We start from the raw sequence: 23,049 nt of genomic DNA on the forward strand, positions 1-23,049 counted from the left end.
AGAAACTGCAGGAGCATATGCGTTTGATAAGCAGATGTATGTAATTATATTTTATTAATTCTATTTGAGTTAGTCTGGAAACATAGAAAATCCACATGAACTCTAAAATTGATTAATTATAGGAAGTAGAAATAGAAGCATGAGATGGGGCTTCGTGGCCTGGATTTTTATGTCTTTAGGTTTTTTTAATGGGCTTATTTTATCCCTGTTTAATGAACATCATAGTGTTACTGATGCTTGAACAACACATCTGTCTGTGTGAAGGGAGCTTGCCATGTATTGCATTTCCTGTCATGTGCCATCATTTTCTTTAGGGGATGAATTCTGTGAGCGCTCATTCACCCTGCATTTGTAATGTAAGGCTTTTCTATGGTTCCAAAGAAAAGGCTGAGGTAATGGAGCAGTGACAACAGTGCATTGTTGAGTTTGCATGAAGGTGACTTGGATTTCAGCCCTTGGGATACCTGACCATCGTGTGCAGTGATGGACTGCATCTGTTCAGGGTGCTGCAGTCGACTCTTTGGATGTAAATAATAGCTCTGCTCGCTGGTGAGGGAGAGCCTGCAGTGCCCGGCGTCCCCAGCATGTACGCCGAGCTAGTGGATTGCCCTTGGGATCCACGATGCCGTCAAGCTGTGACTGGCTTTCGGGAATGCAGTATAGACTTGATAGTAATTTTTTATTAACTGTGACCCAATGGATTACTTTAAATGAGAAAGGGGATTCTCTTTTTTAATGTGAGTTAACAAAATGCTTCTTCGTAGGAAAAGTGGTTTTCATGGCCTTCCCCATTGTTTCTGTTGAGGTTGCCCTCCTCTCCTTCCTTTATTAGACACACACACACACACACACACACACACACACACACACGATTCATGCTCATCGATACTTGCTACTAGACTTGAACACTTTTGTTTTTAAAGAACAATTTTGCATTTCAGAGGGGATGGCCAGCCAGTAGAAATTCTGCAGCAGCTGAACTCGACACTTTGTTGTGTATTAATTGTCTGTTTTGTGTGCAAATTGTTACTTCCTCAGACTTCAGGACTTTCCATCCACTGGTGAGGTGGCAGTTGGGTAGATGCCATCATTGCGCAGTGTTGGATGAGTAAATACGTGAACGAGTGTGGTTGCTAAGGGCTGGGTGCTGTGCATAGGGGTGGTTGTTAAAATAGGAGACTAAGTCAAGGAACCCTGAGCTTGACTTCCTCTAGTGGGGCTTAACCTGTGAAAATAATGAACTATCCCGGCTTGTTCGTATCAGTTCAATACTTGAACAGATATTTATTGGACACCTGCTATGAGTAATTGTATTCTACTAAGCATAGAGGGAGATATAAATCATAGTTTACTAGGTTCTAATGAACTATAAACATCTTTATGTAACAACTTCTGTGTTCTGTGGGTCAGTCACTGAGAAAGGCATAGATATAAATATGGGTGTTAAACATAATCAGTCACGTTTTTCTCCAAAGTTAAAGAGAAATAGTATCTGCTTCCAGATTATTACATTTAATTGTAAGATATGGCCCAGAGAAAAATGCTAACAATTCATTTCACTTGCTTCCAATGGAAGGAAATCTTAAGAATCCACTCATTCGAGGTTTTTCCATGTTGTAGGATTCTTTTCTAAGCTAGAGCCTGTGTTCCATTAAATATAAGAAGTGTACATCATAATCAGGTATAATAACAATGACTCATATCATATAGTTCTTGTTTGTGTTAAACATTTCTACATAAAAATTAATGAATAATAATTCCCCTTTATATACATGTAAATAAATATACAGGGTGTCCCAAAAATATACACACACTTTGAATAATTATAAAGGCAGTGTTTATTAAAATATATTTCATTTACAAAATTGAGCTACCAGCTGTTAAAGTGTGTATATATTTTTGGGGGGATAGCTTGCATTTATATATAGGCACATATTCATACATATTTAAGTATGTACATCTATAATAATAAACGGGTAATATGCTAATTAGACCGGACATCTTTCCGGGCGTCATTCCGAATGTCCTTCTGGACAAAGCCGGGGCTGGAGCCAAGCCCAGGTCCCGGGTGCCTACCGGCAGCTGGAGGAAAGCAGCCCGGGTCCCAGGTGCCAGAGGGAAGCTGGTGCCGGCAGCCAGGGGAAGGAAGGCCTACTCTTGCATGAATTTTCGTGCATCGGGCCTCTAGTATTTCTATATGAAGAACCAGGTTTGGAGCCATGTTGCCAGAAGCTGTACCTCAATCCACAGCACAGAATTGGTCTGGAGATTAACCACTGGAACCTGCTCTGCTGGCCCCACCCCCCACGGACTCAGTCTTCCTGCAGCGTGACATCCCCCTGTGCTTGCCACTCCTCTCTAGCTCCAGAGTCATTGCGAGTATATCTCATTGGTGGATCCTAAATCATGTTCACTCCTGAGCTGCAAGGGAGGCTGGAAAAGAAATGCCTATATTTCCCGCTTCTCCAGTAGGAGGCTACCTCCTCAGCCAAAATAAATGGCAATTTCTTATTATCATAATTATACCAGAAAGTTTGGAAGGATGAAAATATCATACTAAATTATTCTGATACAAAACTATTTTAAAATATAATTTTCTTCCTTTTTTTCAATTAATATGTTTTTGGGTCAGTGAATTCATAGCTTTTATGCTTTTACGTCTGCATTTAATTTTCAAATTGTGTATTATATACTGCTGTATATTCTATATATATTATTTTCAGTAATTGCATAAAATTAAAATGAATATACGTACTTTGCCATTATTTTAATGTTGGAGATTGCAGTTACATTTTTATTATTATAAAAAAAATGATGTGATATGTTCATATTTAAAGCTTTGTCATCTGGACATTGGGTTTGGTAGCATAACTTTTCCTGCCCACCTTGCTGTCCAGAACTCAAGGTGATATGAAGTCTTGGGTTTTGAATTAAGCTTTCACAGCAGTGATGACGTTTCTTATCCTTCTGTTAAGGGACAAGGCATCCTCCTTGGATCTGAGACTCATAGGTGGTCAACAGTTATTTCCTGTTGCTCCTTTCCATTGATTCTTACCCTTACCATCTAGCCATGATAGTTGAGCCAGCTAAAGAGACCAAGATGAAAAGATGCCTAACATGTGTCCCCTCCTCTCTGCCCTCTCCACCAGTCAAGGTGGCCTTAAATTGTTTTGAGATGGATGAGCTAAATGATCTAACACTGGTCTACTTGAATGTGAAAGCAAAAAGTACAAGACTAATAGTAAGAGAGAACATTATTTATTGAGCATGTACTGTCTGCTGAGTACTTTTTATGCATTTTTATCACTTAATCAACAAGATCAGCAACTACTAGATAGGTAGTATCCATGATCTCATTTTGCAAATAGAAAACTGAAGTTCAAAACATTGAAGCAGTCCTGCTGGTGTGACTCAGGGGTTGAGTTTCGACCCATGACCCAGGAGGTCATGGTTCAATTCCTGGTCAGGGCATATGCCCCGGTTACGGGCTCCATCCCCAGCAGAGGGCATGTGAGAGGCAGCCGATCAATGATTCTCTCTCATCACTGATGTTTCTATCTCTCTCTCCCTTCGTCTCTCTGAAATCAATAAAAACATATTTAAAAAAACAAACAGACAAAAAAAACAACTAAAATTGAAGCAACTTGCCTAGGATTTGAACCGAGATCTATGTGAAACTCCATCCAGATACTAACAATACCAGACCACCCCTCTCCATTGTGCTCTGACACTTGGCCATATACTTAGTTTGTACGCTCCAAGCAGGCATATATGGGATATTATAACGGTGTGAATCATTTATAATAACTTGATGGTGGTGTGAGACTTTCGGAACATTGCATAATAAAGTCCTTAATGTATGTGTTTTTCTTAAATTAGATGTGATGGATGCAAGCCCACTTCATCCTGATAGGAGTATAAGGCATCCCCAACATTAGGATTATGGCTACAAGAACCTCCTAATTGTTCTTCCTGTGTCCACTTCTACCTCCCACCCACATTGACCACATTACCACGTTCTCTGGTCATGTACCTCACTTCTCTGCTTTAAACCTCCCAAGACTTCTTATACAGAGGAGAAAAGTCAAATCCGTTCAGAGGCCACGGAGCTCCCTGTAAGCATCTGGCCCCACTGCCTCTCCCAGGTCTCGCGCTGACCTTGTCACGGCGCAGCCTGTGGCATGGTTGTTGATGTCCTTGTCCCTCCTGCATGCCAAGCCAGCTCCCACTCGGGATCAGAGCCCCTCTGGTGCTGTGCACAGCTGGCCTCGTTGTGGCATTGGGGTCTCAGCTGGTTGCCCCCCCCCCAGAAAGGTCCCCCTCCCTCCCAGTGGCTGGCTGCTTTCTCTCCCACTTCAAGCTGCTGCTGTTCTCCGCAAGGCTCCTTCTTTGTTGATTTGTTTCCATTGAGTTTGTTGCTGCTTCAGAACCAAAACCTGGTTTCTGTGGGATCAGGAGCTTTCCTTGAGTTCTGTCTCACCTCAGTGCCCTGGAAATAATTGAATGAATGACTGAGTCGTTAGGTGGGGGTAATTAGAGCGTCTGCGTGCAAAGCTGAGCGCAGCGCCTAGCACAGCCCGAAAGTGCTCTTGAGCTGCTGTTACTGTTGTGTTGTTGATCCCAAATGGGGATTTCATCCTCACATATCTGTACAGTCTTCAGAACTGCCCCAGACAGTGACATGCAAATACAGGAGACCCCAGCCTCATGATTTAGGTCCTGAAGTCTGTGTTATGACAAGGCAGCTGCTTTGTGCCAGTTGTCAGCTCTTGAGGACTTGACCTTTAAACCTACAGCATGCAGCTCTCGTTTCTGGCTGACCTTTGCTTAGGCCTGGGGCAAACTTTTCATCTCTGACACACTTGACCACTGCCAGTTTTCTAAGAGTGTCGGTCCTCATGAAAAGAAGTTTATCTGCCTGGGCCATAATGATCTCTAATACCCGATAAACTGCAAACAATGGGGGCATTTGGGGGAAATGCTAAAACAAGGAGTCTGCAATTCTGAGCAGTGCTAAACTGGGGCGCATGGAAAAGTTGTAGCACGTGGCATGCCCCACTCACACCTCCCATCACGGGGGACTGCATGGTCCTCACAATGGCCTGTTGTAAGGGCACCACTGAGCCAGGAATCGCCATCTACAGAACCATCGTGTGTCAAATATGATACAGACTGGGCTTGAATGTTAGAGTAAAAAATCATGAAGAGCAGGGTCGTCTTAATCTGACCAAGTACGTAAAGAAAAAGTTGAGATGAGGCAAATTTCATGATGATATAACAACTTCATGGGTTTCTTTGTTGCTTGCAAAGTTTTCAGTAGAGGAATTCTGCCTGAATATATTTTTATTTGTCCAGATCCACAGAACTTACTTTTTTTGGAATTTACATTTTTTAAAATTACAAAATCGGTGCCATGTATATAATAGGAAATATAGAAAAGAATCAATAAAGTAACAGTCACTTATAATTTCATCATCACAGGATATTCATTACTAAGACTTTGCTAAGTGATTTGTAACTGGTCTTTTTGTCTCTGCATATGTATAAACATGTTTAAGCCAATTTGGGATCACTGTGTATGTACTGTTTCTAACCTGCTTGGTGTTCCTACTTCCGTAAGGAACTTTCCCTTCATAAAGTAAGGGCTTTAGTGCTGTGTTGTGTCCATCTACTGCAGTGGCTCTCTACTGGGAGTAGGTTGGCCCCCACAGGACCTTTGGAAGGTCTGGAGGTCACAGCTGGTGTTGGGGGAAGGCTTTACTGGCATCTACTGGGCAGAAACCAGGGTCTCTATGTCACATTCAACTTACTTTTCATGACATTCTCCATATCCTACAACACAATACACAGGGCAGCCCCACGACAAAGCGCTATCTGGCCCCAGGGTCACTGCTGTGCAGGTTTGGGAACCCTGAACTTATGTGGTTGCCTCGTGATGAATTTAATTCATTGCATATTAGGTATTTCCCATATTTTTGTTATTAGAGATTAATGGTTGGCACACTTTCTGTGAAGGGCCAGATAATAAATAGAGTCAAACCTCGGTTCTTGAACATCTCCCATTTCGAGCAATTCAGTTCTTCACCAAGTTGTTCATGAAAAAAATGTCTTGTTGTCAAACAAAACTTTGGCTCTTGACCTGACAGCCAATTTATGGTGATACTGTAGCTGCAGATAATTTCATGACAGAATTTCAAGAATACGTAGAGGTGAGGGATTTGTTCCCAACAGTGTTCAGTTGTGATGAGACAGGCCTCTTCTGGAAGAAAGTGCCAAAAAGGACCCACATCCCATAGGAGGAGGTCATTGCTGGGATACAAGCCAGTGGACAGGCTGATGTTACTGGTGAGTGAGAATGTGAGTTGGGACTTTAAATGGAACCCTCTACTCATCTCCCAATCTGAAAACCTGCGAGTTTTCAAGAAAAAGAATGTCATGAAAAGTAAGTTGAATGTGACATAGAGACCTAATAGCAAAGCTTGGGTAGCCAGGCAATTTTTAATTGAGTGAATTCATGAAGTGTTTGCCTGAGTCTGAAGAAATACCTCCAGGAAACACAGTCTTACTGCTCAGAGGGATGCATTGGTGGAGGGATGGAGGAGTGAAGGGATGGATGGGTGGGAGGATGGAGGGATGGAGAGATGGATGGATGAAAAAGTGAGTTCTAGTGTGATTTTCATTTTTTACTGTACATTTCATTTCCTTTTTGTTAAATTTTCATTTACATTTAATATCCTTTTTGTTTTTAAAGTGTTTATTTATAGATTAAACAATGCATTCTACATGTACTGTATATAAGAAAGGTTAAAACAGGGAATCAGCCCTGGTGGGTGTGCAAAATGGTTAGAGGGCCAGCCTTGGGATGAAGCGTTGTGGGTTTGATTCCTGGTCCAGGGGCACATACTTGGGTTGCAGATTTGGTCCCTGGCGCTGGTCAGGGAGCGTGTAGGAGACAACAAATAGATGTGTCTCTTTCACATTGGTGTTTCTCTCTTTCTTTCTCCCTTCCTTCCTCCCTTCCACTATCTAAAAATCAATGGAGAAAATACCCCTGCATGAGAATTAACAAAAACAACAACAAAAAAGTAATCATTTTGTGGTCTGGAATGGATTAATTCAGTTTACATTATTTCTAATGGGAAAAAAAATGATTCCATTTTTGAACAAGTTGCTTCTCAAACAGCCTTCGGGAACACAGAGTCCGAGAACTGAGGCTCCACTGCATTTTAGGCTTTTGCTCCAGCACTGCTATAGTTTGGCTGCCACAGACGGAATGTAAATGACTGTGTTCCTGGGAAACTTGTGACCATTCCTGTTACAGATAATGCTCTGGCTGTCATCCTTGTCCTTAAACCTTTCCCACTGTAGCTGATGATTTCCTTAGAAAAGTTCTTGAAAGTATAATGGCTGATGGATGTGTATGGACCTTTTCAAAGTTTACATCAATTTCTTTTATTTTCTCACCCAAATTGTGAGGTTGTTCATTTGCTGTGGCTCTTTCTAAGCGCACATACACCATCACCATCCCATCAGATTTGGAACCACCTCCAAGTGTGAAGTGTGAGAGGGTAACACAGGTGTGCTGACTCAGATGCTGTCAGGTCGGCAGGTGACAGGAGTCGGGCAGGTGACTTTCCTGCATCAGAAGGAGGGGCCGGAGCCCGCTGAGGCAAGAACAGAGAGGGCGCTCTCCTCAGCTCTGCCCCTGGGGACCCACCACAGGGCAGCTCAGATTTCTCCCAAGGAACCAGAAGTCCAACTTTTGGTGTGAACACTTTGTTTTTAATTAAATACTGGGTAGGCCAATAGCATTACCTGTTCCCAAGAGCCACCTGCTTGGGGCTCTCTGCTTTAACTGTGACTTATCTGGGCTCCTGACCTGTGTTTAGATCATCAGGGCTGAGCCGAGAGGGGAGAGTGGAGGGATGGCGGCCTCTGGGCACACCTCAGAAAGAAGAGGCTCTCAGGGTGCTAGTCAGATGGGAATCACTGGTCCTCCCGAGCTTTCTGGATTGAGGGACTGTCACATCTCCCTTTCCTCAGGACACTTGCAGAGCTTAGCCTCTAGCCCCAGCCAGGGCCTGCACAGTGGGGCCTGTTCTTAGCTTCTGTTTTCTCCTCATCCATGCCCCTCAGCCACTGTGCCATTCACTCATTGATTCACAAAAGTTTGCTGAGGGGCTGCTACATGCCAGGCCATGGTCTGGATGAGGTGGAGCAGGGTAGAATCAGGAGCACTGGCAGCATGTGGGTTGGGATTTTGAATAAATTCTTAGGATGGTTGTGGGAGATAAATCAGAGGTCATGACCCCAGGGTGGAGTGGACAGGGGTCTGCACACTTTGGCCAGCTTGTTAAAACATCGATTTCTGGCCCCAGACCCAGAGGTTCTGAGTCAATGGCTTTGGGTGGGGCCCAAGAGTGTGCATTCCTGACGAGGGCCATGGGTAGCAGTGGCTTAGGGACCTGCCGGCACTGGGTGTTTTCTCCGCGATAGCGAGGGGGCCATTGCAGAGCGCCTCTTGCAGGGCAGTGGTCTGATCTGGCCTGTTTCCTGGGAACTGCTCCAGCCGTGTTCTGAAAGCAGACTGCAAGCGGCAGACCGTCAAGGGATTCAGTGTCCAAGTGAGAAATGGCGATGGTAACACTAGAAATGGGGGAAGTTAGTTAAATTCTGGGTGCATTCTGAAGAGGGAGCCAATACCTGATGAATTGGATATTGAGTTGAAGAAAAGTCAAAGATGACCAAGGTTTTTGGAATGAGCAATTAGGTTGAACCATATGAAGACCAGTTTTTGACCTATAGAAGGATGGAGAAGACGTGGGAGGAGCTGACTTACAGGGGATGATGGCATGTCAAGGTTGAGATGTCTGCAGGCCTCCAAAGGATGCTATGGAGTAGGCAGGTAAGGTGAGCTTCAGGGCTGAGGTCGCCAGGGCTGTGTGCAGGGGAACATCAGGCTTGGAGCCTGAGGCACTCTGACATTCCAGAGGAGAAGAGGGGAAAGCTAGCGAAGGACATGAGAAGCAATGATGAGGGTGTAAGGAGAACCAGGCGAGTGTGGAAAGTTAGAGCCAAGTAAACAGTGTGCAGTAAGAGCCTCCTTGCTATCCCCTGAGCACGTGAGGCTTCCTCCCACCAGGACTTCCGCATTTGCCCGTGCTCTTCCCCTGCATCTGCCTGGCTCATTCCCCTCCGTCAGGTCTGTGCTTCCAGGTCACCTCGGAGAGGCCCTCCCTAGACAGCCTGTGGAAGAAGAGGATAGTTGTCAGGCATCTGGTGGGCACTCAAGCAATATTTGTTCAATGAATGGTGATCATATAACTCTCTTCATGGGAGCAGAACTCCAGGTGAGAATGCATGAAGTATCCAGGTGTGGTGTGGTCTGTGGAGTGTCCCCAGGTGTTTATTAGAAATGCATGATCGTGGGTCCCGCCCTAGATCTATAGAGTTACCCTATTTAATAAGATCCCAGCTGGTTTATATGCACATTAAGGTCTGCACCCAATCCTGTACTTAGTTCTTCATGTATCTCAGATGTACCAAGAACACGTCTCCTATAGTTGCTTCTGTATTCCATCAATTGTCATTCTACGGTTAAAACACTGTGTGAAGAGGCTTTCAAGAATATTTTATATGGTCATTCAAGTGACTTCTTAGTTTTGTTTTGAATTGACCTACACTAGGAATGAATATAAATTGCACAACATCTCATACATAGTGGACACTTTTGTATGAATTAATTCTTATTCTGTTTTCTATAGTTTAAGTCTTGCTATTTAATAGGACATGCTATTTAATACCCATGCATAATGACAGGCATGATCCTCAGAAAGCAGGACCTGTAAATGCATGGTTTTCTCCCAAAGTGAGTAATGGATTAAGTTTATTAGGTCTCGCTGCTTCTCTCCTAGGAATTTGATTCTGTAAGTGATGTTTTTAATCTAGGATTATAAATATTCTGCAGGCAATGGCTCCCACACTTAAATCTCTCATATTTCTATTTGGCCAACATTAAAATGTGGTGTTATTTTTATACTTGGACCTTTGGCTTATTTTAGTCTGAGAGATTAAAGAATTATATATAGGAGGAGTTTCCTTATGAGAATACCCTTTTTCCTGAGGCTACTAAATATTGTTTGTCCTAATCGCAAAGCATTCCACCTTGAGGATTATAACACGCACATTAGCTAAGGATAAAAGACTGGCTATGAATTTTTGGTCTAGTTCAGCCGTGGGCAAACTATGGCCCGCGGGCCGGATCCGGCCCCTTTGAAATGAATAAAACTAAAAAAAAAAAGACCGTACCCTTTTATGTAATGATGTTTACTTTGAATTTATATTAGTTCACACAAACACTCCATCCATGCTTTTGTTCCGGCCCTCCGGTCCAGTTTAAGAACCCATTGTGGCCCTCGAGTCAAAAAGTTTGCCCACCCCTGGTAGTTTATTCTATTACAACATCAAACGTTTAGAAAAATGTACTTGCCATCCTTCCCTTTTGTGCACATTTATAACTCATTTGTCTGAATTCAGAATCCTACAAAGTAGCATGACAGGAAGCAATATGAAAGTATATAAACCAATAGAAGTGGGACATAAATTCATATGTATTTCCATGTGCACACAAGGGTATGTGAGTGCACCTCTGGATGCACATGGCTTATCTTCTTCTCTTTGCTCAGTTAATGCCCTAGATCCAGACTCACCAGCAGTGCAGGCTGTTGGCCTCCTTTGCTCCTGGGGAAAGAATGATGGACACCTGGTTTGATTTCTCACCCTGGCAAGTCTTTTCACCTTCTTTTCAAGTTTTCTGTTTCTTTATATTTAAAGTGGGATAATTAAGCACACCCTGGGTTCTTACACGGCTGCTTGTCCAGTTTAGATGTATGGAAAAAGGACTTGGCTTGCCAACCTTAGTCACTTCCAACTTTCCTGTATTTAAGGATTCTTTATTTTTGCTTTTGCTTGCCTCTGATTTGGTGGTTCTCTCTGAGGTCAGGATTCGCACCCTTCCTTTCCTTACTGTTTGTGAGATACCTTTCACAAGGCCGCATGTGAAGGGCGTTTCTGGCTGGAGTTTTCTTCTGCGGTAGCACTGTCATTGTGGGGCTGAAAAGAACGTTGGCACCTACCAGATGTGACCCTGGACAGTTCTTTTCATTGAAGGAAGCTAGCATTCTCGATGTTACCGGTTTTTTTTATTTTTTTATTTTTCAAGAATGGTGATTGCGTAATTGACCTGTATAAACTGTCGTTTAGAATCTAAACTTTAGATAACAGTATGAAAAGAATGGTGGTGTGTGGATGACAGTGGGTAGCAATTTGTTGAATTATAGTTACTTTAATTTTCCTTAAATTTACTGAGCAAAAGAACACATTCTCTATCTAAACATAAAATGAGAAATTGAAACACTTTTTTGACTTGTTAAAAAATAAAATCAATTATAAACTAAAAGGATTATGTGTTTTTCAGTCAATTTTATTTATATTCTGGTTTATAAATAGTACAGGGAATAGAACAGTGGACATCAAATGGGGATATTGTTTCCTCCAGTGAACTATTTTTTCAGCCAAGAGGGTAGTGTCTGCTGCACCGTCTCACACGAGTGCGCTAGGATGTCTTCAGAATGAAACTGACATCAGAGGACCTGTCAGAGCCACCTGGGAAGTGGCAGAGCTCCAGTGGGCAGTTAGAAGGGGTCCATTCCAGTTCTCTTACTATCAGTTCAACATCTGAATAAAGAACGGGAAGAGGGTTGTGGGGAGGAGTGGCCAGTGGAGAGAAGCACCGCTGGAGGCAAACATGACTACCCTGAAGCTGTCCTACTTCAGGCCCATCGTGAGAAGGCAGGTTCTTAGGAAAGGGAACGATGCTGGGAAATACAGAAGGCAGCAGGCAGAGAGGAAGACCAGTTGTGAGGCAGGTTGAGCCATGGAGGAAGCACAGGCATGAGTCTACAGGAGCTGAGCAGGCTGTTGAGGACAGGGCACTGTGGATGTCCCTCATTCATAGGGTCACTAGGGGTCACTGCTGAGTCAAGGGTATGCAACAGAACACAGTAACAAGGAAGAAAAGTTTCAAGGCTTTTTTTTCCCATTTTAACCAGATAGTGATCATTTTTTATGTGAAATAAAAATTTTATCAATAAAATATGTTTTGATAGAGTATAAAATTTTCTAGCTTTATTTTGTGGTCTGTGCTTCAAGTGCTGAGCAGTACCTAACTTTTGCTGTTCTAATTCCTCAACTTGAGTAGTTGGTTTGAAGCTAAAAAGAATGCAAAAATTATTAAGAAATTGTGCAGATGTTTAATGCCACATATATTTTCATTTGCATGCTCATTTGCTGGCTATTTAAAATTAATGAAGGGGAAGTCACTAATTTAAAAGCTATGGTTTAGGATTCTTGAACACAGAATTATATTTATATGGCTTTCAAAATAGAGGACTATAGACATTCACAGTCATGCGACGAGGAAGTTAATTCGGGATTGCTGCCCTCCAGCATCTCGGCCTGGTGATCGGCAGCCTCCGTGCCCCTTGCTTCCTCACGCAGGCGTGAATGGCAGGCAGGCTGCAGGGTGAGAGTGCTCGAGTGCGTGCGACTGGGCCAGGTCAGGGCTTCTCTGCGGGTCTCCACAACCCGTGCAGGGGTCCTACCAGGTCAAAACTGTCTTCATAATAATACCTATTTGTTAGTTTCCTTTCTTCCTGCTCATCTCACGAGTATGCAGAATAGTTTTATAAATGCTACAGGATGTTAAAATGTCATTGTTCTGATGTCCAGTGGAGTATGTGCTAGTGTATGCTCTTATGTTTTAAAATTTTCTCATTTTTAATTTCTAATATGCTAAATATCGATAGGTATAATCCACAGAAACACAACAAACTTCTAGAGTTAAAAAGGGTGCTATGACACACAAAGTTTGAGAACAGCTGTTTCAGATACATAGTCTTTCAGAAGCACAATTTAATTTAAAGCAGGAAATACTCTGTGTGGTGGGTTCCATTAGCACCTCATGGATCACCTAGAAAAGGAAGGCCTACGAACATTGCTGACTCATGGAAGATCACATAAGTTGTAACTTGCAAAGGCAGAATTCAACCCCAGTTCTCGAACTCTTACCTGTGCTGCTGACTGTGCAGTCAGGCGGCCGCCTCTCAGAGAAGTAGCAGGTTTTGACACTAAGTTCTCAGAAGAGGGACTACTTCTCAGAACTGGGGCCACCCCCAGGGAACGTGGATATGAAGGGTGTCCTCATGAACAGTCACTTTTGAGCTGAGTTTGATTTGTACAATGTGAACAATCAAACAATTGGGTGTCATTTTTTTAATCTGGGAAATGTTACTCAAAAAAGTTCAGTCTGCCAGCTAAATTGAAGAAGTGGAAGATCTAGCTCTACTGGCCGCTATTCCCATGCCACCAGGCAGTCGTTCCTTTTAGGTGAAGTGTGCATCCCCTAGTTTGCCACAGACCTCACCACTCCCTATTATGCCCCATAGCTCATGAACCTCAGTTATGTTTCCTGTCCCAGGTGTTGGGATTGGAAATGGCTGGAGATGATATATCTACTGCGTAGTGTTTATAGCCAATCTGTTCTCAACTTTACTGAAACCTAAAAAGGCACTGACATCCCGCTCCGGTCACCCCACCGCGGATGTAGTGCAGACCTCACTGGCAAAGCTAAATGGAGATCACGTGGCCTCTCTCCTTACTAAAGCACAAAGTCTGATTCAGTAAAGAATGAGGATCTGCCAGTGAATTGCCATTTATTTTTAAATGTGCAGCCTTTTCTTTTCTAAGTGTAATAGTGAGATAAGCACTTTGCACTCACTGGCCTCATTTATGTTTATTTTAGTAATGTCTGTTGTCCTCATTATTCCCGTGTCCAGGCGCTTTCTGGAACTTTGAGTGTCTCTGAACCTCTGGTGCACATCAGATCAGTCATCTGAAACCATTGGAGACTATAATCTAAAGGGCTTCATTATCCTGGGCATGTGGACAGAATTATTGAATTTCAAATTTTTATGCTTAAAATAGCTCCCAATTCACCAGTGAATATTAATCTTATCATAGTTTTAGATGTATATTTGTTAGCCTTTTTTCTTCCTTTGCCTCACTCCAGACCATAAGTTTCGTAAGTTGGCAACCATCTCTTTGTTCACAATGTATATTCTATGCCATGTACAGTGTTTAGCATATAATATCAATGAGTAATAGAATGAATAAATGAGTAAATATATAAATGCATCAGTTGCGTATATGATAAATCTTGTTCTCCTTTAGCCCCAAGAATTATATTGAAAGATCTTTAGTAAATTTTCATGCTTGCTAATTTGAGGGTTAAATTGGGGAGGCATTTATTCCTCTTAAATGTACTTCCACATAAAGGTACATTCAGTGTGCGTGTGTGCAAGTGCACACGTTCTGTTTTACTTAGGAGCGCTCCCCTCTTCCTGATGTGAGGTCAGGAGGGAGGCTACACATCTGTCCAGCAATGGTGAGATGCATGTGGAGACAGATGCAGGTGAGGCTGACAGGCCTGCAGGTTCAGCACAGACTCCTCCACTCGAGAAGGACCACGGTCCTGCAGTCAGAGTGGCGGCTGCTTGGCCATTAGGAAACGTCATGTGTAGCAGCAGCTTCCCGCCAGTGTGTTCTCCGAAGGGGGCAGAGCTCTGACCTACGGCTGGAAGAGAAATACCATTGTCTATTAATCCTAGTGGAACTAAAGATGAATAGTGAAGCGGCCTTGATCTGACACTGAGTTTGACTTTGATAGCTCTTCACTTTAAAAGGTTCTTTTATATTTATGAAAAAAAGCATGACGTCAAGCCAAGGGGGGACATTTATATCAGTATTTAGGACCAAGCTTGTACTGCTTCCAGAAAAAATAACAACAACCCTTGTGTGAACGGGCTTTTACATGCATAACTAATTAGCTGAGGTTATTATAAGCAGGGCTGCTGTGACAGTTTCCGGCGGTGCCTCGGGACACCTTGTGTGTAGTGCCTTCTCTATGCCAGTCAGTCCGATCGGAACTGCAGAAAGTAGAGGGAGTGAATAGCCTACCGTTTCTCGTTGGAGTGGGGCCACCTAACCGTTGTTATGCTGGAAATGCTAGAATATAATCACTATCAGGTGAGCTTCATTCTTCCTATTCAGTCTCTGAGATATAATGCAGTACATTGAGTAATTCGCCTTTTCACGTTATGCAATAGACACTATTTTCAATTGTAGAAATAATTGTAGTTTGGTGCTATTTATTGTAAGAAGTAATTCAATTTTATTTTTAAACAAAGTAAATATTAGCAGGCTTTCCCCTCAGTGCTTGGCTGTGCTTAGCTCATAAGAGTAAATTATGTTTATCAAGGGAAAGTGATTTTGAGTATCACTGATTTTAAAAAAAGCATTTTTAATTCTGTATTAATACATATGAGAAATAAGAAAGGAGGACAAATATCCTGGTAACTTAATACTCATGTGTTTAAAAACACATATAAGTGTTAATGCTTTGAAAGAAGCTGCTTAATGGGCATTTGCTTTTTCGGTTGAGTTCACAATTTTAATTAGGATGTTGACTAATTGTGTCCAATAAAAGTGGAGGAATTAATCCACAACACCTGCTTTAATCATCAGAACGTTTTTGTTTATTTTCAATAACCATTTTACAGGTGTTTCTTATGGAATTTAAACAAAACAAGAAGCTGTTCTGTTTGACAAGGAAAGTGAAATAAATTGAGTTATGCTGTGCTCCTTCTATTGTTTTGATCTTAATAAACCCGTTCAGGTGTGTTGGGGAAATTTTTGCCATACAGTTAGTTGCATATTTTTAGTTCGACATGAGAAGAAGGGCCAGGTTTACAGAGATATACCACTCGTTCCCCGGGAAACAAAACAGGCAAAGTGTGAGCCCAAGTCCTAAGAGTGAGGCTTTGAATTCAGTGATATAAAAACCCATGAGCACAGCGCCTGGTATGCAACCGGGACTGGTCTTGATTCTGTCGGTGGATTGGCACGTCTCATGTCTGTGCCTGAAACAAGAGCTGTCCGAACTCACAAATAACAGCGCTGTCTTCTCTTCCCTCCGCGGCTATGTTCAGGTGCAGACCCACCTCGAAAACCCCACCAAGTACCACATACAGCAAGCCCAAAGGCAGCAGGTAAAGCAGTACCTTTCTACCACTTTAGCAAATAAACATGCCAACCAAGTCCTGAGCTTGCCATGTCCAAACCAGCCTGGCGATCATGTCATGCCACCAGTGCCGGGGAGCAGCGCACCCAACAGCCCCATGGCTATGCTCACACTTAACTCCAACTGTGAAAAAGAGGTAATTCATGTCTCTTCCCTCTCCTGTTTTCTTACACTAAATGACTGTCTGTTGGATATTGTTCCTGCACTTGACTGTGGACTGTGGTCTATCGGCATGGCTGCATTCACCGGCCTTGTCCCAGGTTGCCCAGCGCCCAGCCCTTTGCAGCCTCGCTGCGTTTTGGGCGATGGCACAGGTGGAGACCTGGCCGCTCTCCCCCTCCCCTCATTTCCGCTGCCTCTGCTCAGGGTTCTCTTCTCTTCAATGCCTTTCCATTTACAAAGCAGTGAAAGTGCAGAGAGAGAGGAGAGGGAAGGTGGAAAAGGAAAAGCAAAAATAGACAAGGTGTGGGACAGGCGGTTTAGAAGTTCCGCTTGTATTTCTCTCTGAGTGGAAAAAAAGTACAGAATGTGTGTGGATGGATTTGAATAATACAGCACACAAGAATCTAACAGAAAGGCAAGTGTTTAATTGCTCGATAAATTCCATTTTATCACAAAAGCTGCTGCCCATCCAACCTGCTTTTGTAAAGGCTGATTGGAGACAAGACTCAGATACACCTGACGCTAATCTTGGCCTCGGAATCTGGTGCATAGAAATCCGAGAGGAGAGTTGTGATTTAATGTCTGTCATTTCCAAATTATGAGGTGATGAGCCTCATTTTAATGGAGTTTCATTGTACTCTGAAACTCCAAAGTGACTTTTATGAAGTTTGCTTGATTTTAATTTCTAAAGGAACCAAGTCTTTTCCCCTCTGCCCAAACCAACTGTCCTATTTTCTCTGCCCATATTTGTCATCTAACAGGCTGATTTGACGCAAGTTCTTTTTTCATTATTTCATTTCTTGCTCAGATTCACCTTTGTTTGAAAACTTAGTTCATCTTGTTGCTGCACAATCAGCCTCATGTGAACATGTGGTTGAAGGGTCATTTGCAAACCCAAGTCATGGGCTGATTTCGCTTGTGTTTTTGCAGGGATTTTATAAGTTTGAAGAACAAAACAGGGCGGAGAGTGAATGCCCAACAATGAACACACACTCCCGAGCGTCCTGCATGCAGGTACTGAGGGGCTTGGGGCCCAGGATGGAACACTTGGGAATGAGGATTGGAATTTGTGGCTGATCACCCCATCCTGATGCTTACGGGCCCCCCAATTGATTTTTTTATTTGTTTGTTTGTTTATTTATGTATTACCCCTTTTATTTCAGTTTGAACTCATACCACTCCTACTCACTCCATTATATTCCATTTTGTTTCACAACTCAGGGCATTCACACATGCTCTTATATTTTGCCAAGACTCCTTCTCTCTCTGGGTTGTACCAGATCCTTACTTATCCTTCAAGACACCCCCGCATGTCCATGTTTCTGAATGCTTCCCTGACCGCAGATGGAACCACTTCGCCTGTCATGCAGTCACTTCTCTAATTTCTACTCCTATTGGGCTGCTCTACAGGATACTAACAAGTGTTATTGCAAGTGGCAAAGGGGGTAGGGAATATGCTGTGGTCCAAAAAAGAATTTTATATAAGTAAATACAATTATGCAGGTTTTTGTTTGTTTTTTCTTTAGGAATAGTGAGAGCCTTTTCAGTTCTCATGTTCACTGTGAGTCTTCAGAGTTGACTATATCATATACACTGTTTCCCATTTTTTACACAGTACTGCGTATCCCATGGGACTCAAATATCTACTAATTGTCGTTTGTGAAAACCGTTCGGCTATTTTACTTGTTATGATGACAAGTGCCCTAGAGCTCTGGGCTTCGTGAGGTCAGGGTCTGTACACTCTGTACCATTGTTGTTACTCTTCCATTAGAAAAAGTGAATTTTCCTTTAGTCCTTTTACTGATTTAGTTTTAAAGATAAAAAGCTATAGATAGAGCATTTTCTTCATAGTGTCTCAAGATTAAATAATTACTAAGGAGAGTAAACTTAAAATGCATTTTCCCTAAGTTGCTTTAAGTAATTAAATAGTGCTTATAATACATAAAGTTCAATAAACAAAATTAAAATGCTGTAATTCATTTAGATACCATCATCAGTGTACATTATGCAAATGTGTAGGGTAGCCATTTTGATAGGCCATTATTAGTAATAGGTTCATATGTTATCATATATTGTTTTGTAAAATGGAATCTCATGGAGCATATATTCTGAAACTATTAATTTAATAATATTTCATGGATATTTTCCCAAGTAATTAAAGGTTCTATGACAGTCTACTTAATGGGTAGATAAATTATGCTACATTCATTTATTGATATAGTTATATATTTAAAATGTGTGTATAGATGTATAAGAGAAAGCAAGATAGTAAGCCACAAAAATTACTGCTTTTTTATGTTTTCTGTTATCAGCTTGCATTACTTTTTTCATAAAAGAAAAAATTATGTAAAAACTTTAGCACACCAGGTCCTCTAATTTTTATAGTGAAAACAAAATAAAAATTTACAAAGAAAGGGTTTTTTTAAGTCCCTTGGCCCATTTGCCTGTTCACTAGCATAATTAGAAAATTATCTCTTAAAAACAAATAAAACTGGTATACCTAGAGATGGAACCTAATAAACAGTATGCTGGAAATTATTCAAAACTGACTTCCAATCACTGTTCTCAGGAATTGTGAGCACTTTGCATGATTTATTCTGAAACCTTATAAGAATCCAATAAGGCAGTGAGCATTATTAACCCATTTTGCAGATAGGCCCACTGAAGCATTAAAGATTGGGGGCTTTGCCTCCAGTACAGAAAGAGGGAGAACAAAAGTTCCAACAAGTCCCATGATACTGGAGCCTGTCCTGTTTAATTGGAAGTGGCAAAAAAAAAAAAGGACCCACAGGAACATGTCTCTGAGTCCTGAGATTTCGTCATGTGCTTACGAAGGACTCTTAAGATCCAAGCCTGTGTGGCATGTGTGTGTGTGTGTGTGTGCGTGCACACGCACACACACACACACACACACACACACACACAACTAGCCCATGTACATAAGGTGTTTGTGGAGAAATGTTTTCGCTGACTTGTCTTGCAGCTGCTGCGATGCGCACGTAATCGCTATTGTTTACCATCGCAGCTGGTGCTTTGATACTTTAGGAATAAAATTGTCCAGTGGGAATGTCAGCTCCAGGGCTGTGATGATAACCTCGTCCTGGGGAGTCCCCGGGGAGCACCGAGCACACGGCAGTTTTTCAAGAAGAAACTTACTTTACAAGTCACTGTGAGATCAGTGCAGGCTGCCAGGGCCGAGAGCCATGCCCCACGCCCTGACGGGAGCGAAGGGCTGGACTGCCCCCCATGTCTCCCTCCTCCAGGGAGGGCCTGGGAAGTGTAATACCACTGCAGTTGAGAGCCTGGGTTCAACCTGGGACACTGAGCCTTGCACGAGTGACTTGGGGGTAGTTGCTTCTCGTTTATCCCACCTGGAAAACAACTGTAGTAATAGCACCGTCCCCGTTTGGGCTCCTGTGGAAGGTAAATCTTAGCCAGTGAAAATCCCTGAGCACAGTGCCATCCCTGCCACCTGTGCGTGCTAATGGCCTTAGTCATGTTCACATTTTTGGAGAAAGAAGACAGTTCTTAGAATCTAAAGATTGTTACTGCTTTGGGTAAGAAAAGAGTTGGATCTCTTTTTGGGTTGCTTTGCATGGTTTTTGCTTACATCTCTCTCCCATTGCCCTTTTTCCTGCAGATGGATGATGTTATCGATGACATCATTAGCCTAGAATCAAGTTATAATGAAGAAATCCTGAGCTTGATGGATCCTGCCTTGCAAATGGCAAATACGGTATTGATGACTTTTCTTTAAGGAAAACCTTGGGCTATTTTCAGTGTTCTCTTCCTTTTCCAGAACTTTTAGTTTATCTTTGGAAGTGATTCATCAAGAAATGTATTAATAATAAAACAGAGAATTATCTCAGGATCACAAAGAAGTGACTGGGCATCAAAAGTTAAGTTTACAAAGCTCCACTTTCCTGGAGTCCAGGCCCACTCTCAGTAGGACAGCAGGCCTTCCTGTCCCCCTGACGTCCTTCTCCCGCTGAGCGCACGCTGCCCCAGCCGGTGGGCTGCTGCGCCCAGCAGGTTCTAGCCTGAAGAAATAATGCAGTCTGTAAGGCAGCATCTTGCTATTCACAGGTGATAGGGGGACAGTCAGGTTACCATCAGCAGCAAAATTTATTTCTATTTTAGTAAATTTTTGAAAAGTAGAACTATTTGCTCTTATGTGTCCTGCTTCCTATAATTTGGAGCCCTACCTGTGTTGTTCATTGTATTTCGCGCCTTACGTTTGTGTCTTATGTTACTCTTTGCCGGTCTCATTGCAGGAGTGTTTTGTCCTTGCAGTCATTCTGCGAGTTGTTAGTCAGGTGGGGTTATCTTTGCTGCCGTCAGAGGGTTAGGAAGCGTGGCGTGGCCGTCAGGCTCCGCAGTAGTCTGTGTGTGCCCGGCCAGTCCTGTCGCTTTCCACGAGAGCAATGCCACGCGCTATCATAGTCCTCAATAACTAGCATACACGCGAACTTGCATAGGGGTGAAGGGAAGTCATTGGTTGAGGGGTGCAGTTTCAGATTTGCAAGACGAAAAAGCTCTGGAGATGTTTCACAACAATGTGAATATACTTAACGCCACTGAACTGTATGCTTAAAAATGGTTAAAATGGTATATTTTATGTGATTTGTTTTTACTACAATAAACGAATTTTTACAAACTAAATTCCTATAATAAGTTCTCTTGGCCAGGGAGCATGATAACGTAATAATTTACGCCTACATTGCCAGTAAGCTACATTTTTATAGTTAGCATTTTCTTTTCTTTTCCATCAAGTTCATTTACCTGATGTCTGGATGGGTGAGGACACCCCTTGAAATCTCAAGCCTCTTCTAGGATCTTTAGTTTTTATCAACCCCTTCCCATTTAAATTCACCCCCTGATTTTGAAAGAACTAAACGTTCTGCCGTCCTGACAGATGTGTCCATGCAAATGCGCTGTCCTCTCTGAGCCCTCGGTTGGCTTCCGGGGACCCCTTCCCTTTCCAGCTTTGTGCCTCCTGTGAGGCAGACCACACCTGTCGGCAGGCAAAAGCCCAGGTGAGCTTGCCCTCGGGAATTTATAAATATACCCAAGGCCAGGGGTATATTTCTAGTGTTTTCCATGCCCAGCCGCATTAATCAGCCATGCCCAGTCATACCAAAAGAACTTTGGTGGTGAGGTGGTCCCTTTGCCAGTAGTGTCTAGTGGATATCTGGGCCCATTCAGGAGGACTGTAGAATTGATATAGTTTAAAAATCATCATTGCTTTTGTTTTTCTCGACAAAAGGACATCTGAGCTACCCTTCTCTTGCACTGACCTTCTCTTGCATGTCCTCTGTGTCCCCAGCCAGGAAATCAGAATCCAGCTTCCAACGCCTCCAGGGAAGGAGATGCAGTAGCTCACAGGGAAGCAGTGATGCACAGTGGCTAGGAGCTGGAGGTTTCCATCAGGCCTGGGTTCCAATCCTAAGTCTGCCATTTAACGAGTGACCTTGCACATTACTTGGCTTCCCGAAGCCCTGCATTTCCCCATCTGTCAAATGGGGCTGGTAATTGCGTCTCCCTCACATGGTCATCCCATAAAGGATGTATAGCAGTTAGCATTGACACAAGTTGTATTCAACATATTTAATTATCAAGTGTAATTTATTACACTATAAAATAATTGTGATAGTATTTTATTCAGGTGGTATTTATTGAGCACCTGACTATGTCCAGCTGCACGTTAGAATAGCCTCATGCTTAGCTACCCAGATGGTCCTCACAGTGAGTCTCTGGGAATCCCAGACATGGGCCGCAGCTCACCTCACGGAGAACTCGTCCCGTGACAGCACCTCTGGAGACAGTTGTCATGACCCCATTTCTTCTCTGCTTTAGACTAAATCCATGTGTCTCCTCAGTCTGTCCACATTGGATCATATTCCCTCATTGTCTGATTGCTCCTGCAGTGAAGTGAAGGTTGGTTTAGCTTCACTAAATGCCGAATACCCAGCCCACACTGGGCGAGGCCTCTGGATGCAGGAGAGGGGGTGCTCCTCTGAGAATGGGGCTCACCGCTGGACAGGGCGCCAGGCAGACCTTGAATGGAGAAGGGTGTCAGGAGCGGGGAGGCCATCTCAGCAGAATTCCCAGATAGGACCCCCCCCCCACCCCACTGGGCAGAGTTGAAGTGATTCCCAGCCGGGAGAGAAATAGTAACCAGTCGCCACCCTCAGAAGTCACTGACTTTGTCCTGGAGTTCATTTCTCTTCTATATTCGCACCCTGGAAAAGGCATGTGGCCCCAATGGAGGCTTCCCACAAGAAAACTATTTCAGCATTTTGCTAAGACAGTGTGTTGTAGAGGCTTAAAACACAGACTCTGAGCCACACCTCTGCACTCAACACATACTCCCAAGCCAGTTGATTTCTCTGCCTCACTTTTCTAGTTCAGACAATGGGGATAAAAACAGCATCTAAACAGTAGAATCAAGAATTCATCTGCAAAAAAAAACATTTGAATAGCCCTGGCCCTGATATGCGCTCACTAAATGTTAGTTAAGCCTTTATTTTTAATAAATTTGGGTTTTGGTTATCAAAATTAAATAACAAAGCTACTACAACTTACTAACATTTTAATTTTTTCCACAGTGAAGTTTAAACAGTGTTTTTCATGTTAGGCATTTTTCCCTTTTATTTGATTCTTTGAAATCTTTGTTTCAAGTTATTAAA

The 23,049-nt window shown here is 42.8% G+C and overlaps 1 protein-coding gene across 5 annotated transcripts in view; it reads left to right on the forward strand.

Annotated features, from left to right (window-relative positions):
• MITF (melanogenesis associated transcription factor) overlaps window positions 1-23,049 on the forward strand; it is a 96,299-nt gene that overhangs the window by 49,033 nt on the left and 24,217 nt on the right. For 3 of the 5 annotated variants that reach the window (XM_006093765.3, XM_023758112.1, XM_006093766.3), the window contains exons 3-5: window positions 16,107-16,334; window positions 17,291-17,374; window positions 20,001-20,096. In XM_006093765.3, coding sequence (XP_006093827.1) covers window positions 16,107-16,334; window positions 17,291-17,374; window positions 20,001-20,096 — 408 coding nt within the window. The remainder of the gene's footprint in view (window positions 1-16,106; window positions 16,335-17,290; window positions 17,375-20,000; window positions 20,097-23,049) is intronic. The other 2 variants (XM_006093768.3, XM_014460037.2) reach the window with 1 other exon arrangement.

The sequence above is a fragment of the Myotis lucifugus genome, unplaced genomic scaffold (assembly GCF_000147115.1).
Source record: "Myotis lucifugus unplaced genomic scaffold, Myoluc2.0 scaffold_123, whole genome shotgun sequence".
In the NCBI taxonomy this organism is placed as follows: domain Eukaryota; kingdom Metazoa; phylum Chordata; class Mammalia; order Chiroptera; family Vespertilionidae; genus Myotis; species Myotis lucifugus.